Genomic DNA, 5,116 nt, shown 5'->3' on the forward strand with positions numbered 1-5,116 from the left:
ACTCAGTGGCTTGTGCTGCTGCCTGTTGGTTGTTGTTGCCTGCTGCTGTTGCTATGCTGTGGTATACAGGCACTACTAGTACTTGAATATTGGCATGTTATTTAATGTCATTCGTGCAATAAAATTAATTGATAAAGATGTATTCGTCACTGTTAATTAAAAGCACCTCATTCTCGAAAACACTACTCTTATATATTGCAATTTGTGCTAGTTAAATATTTTATGAATACTTGATCCCACAGCCCTTGAAAGTCCTTGAATTTTGTGCTTTGTCCTTGAAAATCGCTTAATTTTTTTCTTTTGTCATTAAAGAGTCATTGGAATCAGGTCCAAGTCCAAGTCAATTGCTAATGGAATTTACATTTTTTGATCTAAAATAACAACAGCACCAATGCATCTTCATTTGCCTAGGCTTATCCTGACACCTTATTCGCATTTTTCGATAAGACAAATAGTTCACGAACCATGACCCCCATGCACCCATGACTAAATAAGACGCGGAAACACACACACCTAGTTTTAGCACTGATACGTTGAGCTCAAGTTGGTTGAGTTACGCATAGTAAATCGTAGGTATTCTAAGGCTAGTAAATGACGAATTTCCCTTGTTTATTGAAGTCACACTCCTTCCTTATTATCTACTTCTGATATATATATATTAACTGTACTATATATATATATTATTCTCTGCTACCTGAGGCACAGTTGTTCCAGGTTGGTGAGAGCCTCTCCGTACTTCTGTGCGGCTCCTGCGATGTCGCCGGCCTTGTACAGGCGGTTACCCTCATCACGCAGCACCGGTACCTGACTCAGCTTCTCTTCCTCATCCATCGCCCAAGCATCCTTCCTGTAGTCGCCCGCATAGTCGATCTTACACACCTCTGCAAAACACAAGCGCAGGAGTGAGCACGGGGGGAGAGGGGGGGAGCCCCGGGATGCTACCGATACGCTCCGATACTCGACCGCGCGTAAAAACGAGTGTGCAAGGCGAACGTGTTTCGGAACACTCGCGCGTCTGTATTTTAAACAGTATACAGACCGATCGACATTTTAAAGTCGACTTAGTTTATGTATTATCTACACTAATGGCATGCGCGCCGTCAAGTTGTCATCGACCGGTACCATGTCTCCAAGCTTTGTTACCTGGACCCGGTTCCACAGACGTGGATGAACTTGATTTTTAACCCTGAGTTGAGTTTAATCTAGGTTCATACCAGAGTTAAATTTTAACTCAGAGTTAGGCATATTTAACTCCACGACTGTGGAACGGAATTTAACTCCGAGTTAACTTTTAACTCAGAGTTAAGGAATTTAACTCGGAGTTAAGAGTTAATCCACGTCTGTGGAACCGGGAACATGTAGAGATAGGGTACTGGTCATAGAAAATCACGCCAGAGAATCGGACGCACTTGCAGTTCGGGCGTCGTTTTTTGACATCATGTTTTGCAAATCTCAGAGAAATGAGAGCACAAGTTTGCCGTTCATCTGCCGCCTCACATCATCGTAACAACAGAAACTCGTCCGTTAACTATACGCTTACCAGCGGTTACTTACTGTTATACATTATATTATTATTATCATTATTATATAGTATCAGGAGTTAATAAAGACAATTAGTCTTTATAATATATATAGTATATATATTATGTCTATATATATTATATATATAATATATATATGTCTATATATATTATATATATTATGTCCTAATAGTATATATATTTATTGTTATACGCACGAGACCCGATTTCTTGACCGAGGGATTTAATTCTCGATGCCTTTGAGAGACAATTAATCTTATAATAATCTTATTATTATAATCATAAATTAACAATAATAAATTAATAAAAAATTAACTTAAAAAATCAATTAATGAAAAACGAAATCAAAAATAGCTATAATCTAAATAATTATAACCGAAGATGAAGTCTAGATCCTCTGGTTCCTTTAGCATCTGTTCAAGGTCGGCGTGTCCAAGGCCCATCTGCTGCAGTGCCATCATGCCGCAGCAGTGCGTGCGGTGCTCCTGTGGCTGCCTCCCTGCGATGATGTCACGTAGCTGCTTCGCCACGATGGGGTACGACACCACCAGCTACACACCGACATGCCAGGCAAATTATAAATAGATAGACATATCAGATATAGATATATAGAAATAGATAAAATACCAGATATTGAAAGAAAAGGTATTTTCTTGGTTTTTCGTGATGGTTGATTCTATGCGGTACATTACTGCTAGGTAGGCCTACTCGGTGCATGTTCCCCACAAGTGAATTATTTTTTCAAATACTTCAAGGACATTTCAAGGACATGTGTTTTTTCATGATGGTTGGATTCTATGCGGTACATTACTGCTAGGTAGGCCCTACTCGGTGCACGTTTCCCACAAGTGTGAATTATTTTTTCAAATACTTTAAGGACATTTCAAGAACATGTGATTTTTCAAGGACAATCTGTGACAAGTAATTTTAGCATTTTAGAGTCATCATATATACCTTAGTTATATAAAGTAAAAAAATAGTTGTTTTACACCCTAATTCAATGAGAGCAATTCTTTCTCTATAAATTTCTTGCTAATAGTACTTGCCGAGCTGGTGAAATTAAAGATTCTAGATCTCTTCTTCAGCCTCCAATCCATGGAAGAAACCATTAAGGGCCATATGCTCCTTGTCCCAAGTCTTTACAAATAATAACAAATAATATTAAATTTAATCCCAAATTCACAGAACAGTATCTGCTAAAACTAGTTTGTTTCCCTCTTTTTAGTCATGGGTGGCATGGGCAGGGTTCGTAACTATTTCTATCGAAGACTTGGAATAGGGTCAGATAACCAGCAATGAAGATGCATGTGCTTTTTATTTTAGATCAAAAATGTAAATTCCATTACAATTGACATTAAATAAGGACTTGGACCTATTTCCAAAGACTTTCAATGACAAAAGAAAAAATTAAGGACTTTCAAGGACAAAGCACAAAATTCAAGGACTTTCAAGGGCTGTGGGGATCAGTATTCATAAAATATTAACTAGCACAATTGCAATAATAAAAGTAGTGTTTTCGAGAATGTTTTATTAAACATACGATACATCTTATCAATTATTCTTATCACGAATACATTAAATAACATGCAATATTCAATACTTATATCTGTATACAACAGCTACAACAGCAGCAGCAACAACAACAACAACAACAACAGCAGCAGCAGCAAAAGCAACACTGAGTAACTCTAGTAACATGAATAATACCTAACAAACCAAGAGGTGTTTAGTACGTGTTACCGTGTACGATAACGATACCTTACTGATGCTGATAGGGTCTATGTCCCCCAGGGTACTATCGGAGGGTACCCTAAATACGGTTAGATATATCGGAAAGTACCTCGGGGTACTATACGATATGTCGCTGCGTACCCTGCATTGTCCCACCGTACCCTGACTTTATATGGACATATTTCCGATGTTGTAAAACTAAAATAGCTAGCTCTTCGTTTAAAAAAAAGGAAAAAGAAAAATATAGTCAAACATAGCATACATTTTTATTGGATTGCGATGTTTTGAGGTTTCTTCTATGTGATGTGGTAACTTGACGGAGTGTATGTATAATTACGACATCAGTTGGCTGAAAGTCAGGGTACGGTGGGACAATGCAGGGTACGCAGCGACATATCGTATAGTACCCCTAGGTACTTTCCGATATATCGAACCGTACCCAGGGTACCCTCCGATAGTACCCTGGGGGACATAGACCATATGAGCCTTACTGACAACAATACAAGTACTATACTTCATGTAGGTGCATACAACTAACTGTACACGGGTGCTTTCGCGTTTCCTGACAAACACCACCGGCATTGTCAGAAACATAAACAGTCATGACAGTACTACAGCAATGACCATCAAAAGTCTATAATATCGTAACTTTCACACAGTACGTTTCACTTTAAACAATATGACATTTTAGACATGATGCTGTAATTACTACTAAATGTAGTGTTCTTTCTGACAACAGCCCCCCGGCGACTACACGGAGGGACGGATTCATCCATAGCCATCCATCATATACAATAACATAATATAACGCACTGCACTACATAGATATCCATGGCTTCACCAATCTAAAACTGCATACATTAACACCGCTATAACACCCAAGCGCAGCATTGCGATAGACCGGCTAAAACGTACGCGACGTACGTACGAAAAAATACGCGTACCTCGTCTAACGTAAAACGGTGTTTAGTAGGTTAGGAGATATGCTCCTGACGTTTGCATATGCTGAGTGAAGCGTCGGCGACACGAGAGACCAGTGCGAAAGCAGTGCTATCGTGGAATGAATGCGTTCACTCGTGATCACGGCATCACCCAGTACGCTTCAACGATGTGCGCGGTGCAAGCCTGATTGTGTCTAGGGAGTCACTCCCTACACTCCGAGTGTATAACATTGGCTGCATAGTGGCTGCAGGTGAACATGGTCTGGGAGCGGTGAATGGGAGAGGGTAGCCATTGCTCAGCTACCCCTCCTCTCCGGCAGAGAAGTGACAGATGACACACTGAACGAGGCTTCTTCGTCAAAGTTAATCGAGAATTGACAGCAACGGCACGAGGCATTCTTCCGTCTGCCCCCCTCACGGACGCGATCCTTTCGTCTCTCGTTGGACGAGGATGTGATCTCGTTACCGTGGCGATGGCGTCGCTACGTGAAAAGCTTGCATTGCACACAGTGGCCTTGTCGTCTGCTTCCCTCGTTACCGTGGTGATGGCGTCGCTACGTGAACAGCTTGCCTTGCAGCCTTGCCCTGTCGTCTGCCTCCCTCGTTACCATGGTGACGGCGTCGCTACGTGAACAGCTTGCGCTGCAGCCTACCCTGTCGTCTGCCTCCCTCGTTACCATGGTGACGGCGTCGCTACATGAACAGCTTGCGCTGCAGCCTACCCTGTCGTCTGCCTCCCTCGTTACCGTGGCGACGGCATCGCTACGTGAACAGCTTGCCCTGCAGCCTTGCCCTGTCGTCTGCCTCCCTCGTTACCGTGGCGACGGCGTCGCTACGTGAACAGCTTGCCCTGCAGCCTTGCCCTGTCGTCTGCCTCCCTCGTTACCATGGTGACGGCGTCGC

The 5,116-nt window shown here is 41.9% G+C and overlaps 1 protein-coding gene across 1 annotated transcript in view; it reads right to left on the reverse strand.

Annotated features, from left to right (window-relative positions):
- Positions 1-694: 694 nt before the first annotated feature.
- LOC106815948 (AH receptor-interacting protein-like) overlaps positions 695-5,116 on the reverse strand; it is a gene marked incomplete at its 3' end in the record, with an annotated part of 19,563 nt that continues 15,141 nt past the window's right edge. The window contains 2 exon segments of the mRNA XM_014820485.1: positions 695-881; positions 1,918-2,092. Of these exon segments, the coding sequence (XP_014675971.1) occupies positions 695-881; positions 1,918-2,092 (362 nt within the window).

The sequence above is a fragment of the Priapulus caudatus genome, unplaced genomic scaffold (genome assembly GCF_000485595.1).
Source record: "Priapulus caudatus unplaced genomic scaffold, Priapulus_caudatus-5.0.1 Scaffold1245, whole genome shotgun sequence".
Lineage (NCBI taxonomy): Eukaryota > Metazoa > Priapulida > Priapulimorpha > Priapulimorphida > Priapulidae > Priapulus > Priapulus caudatus.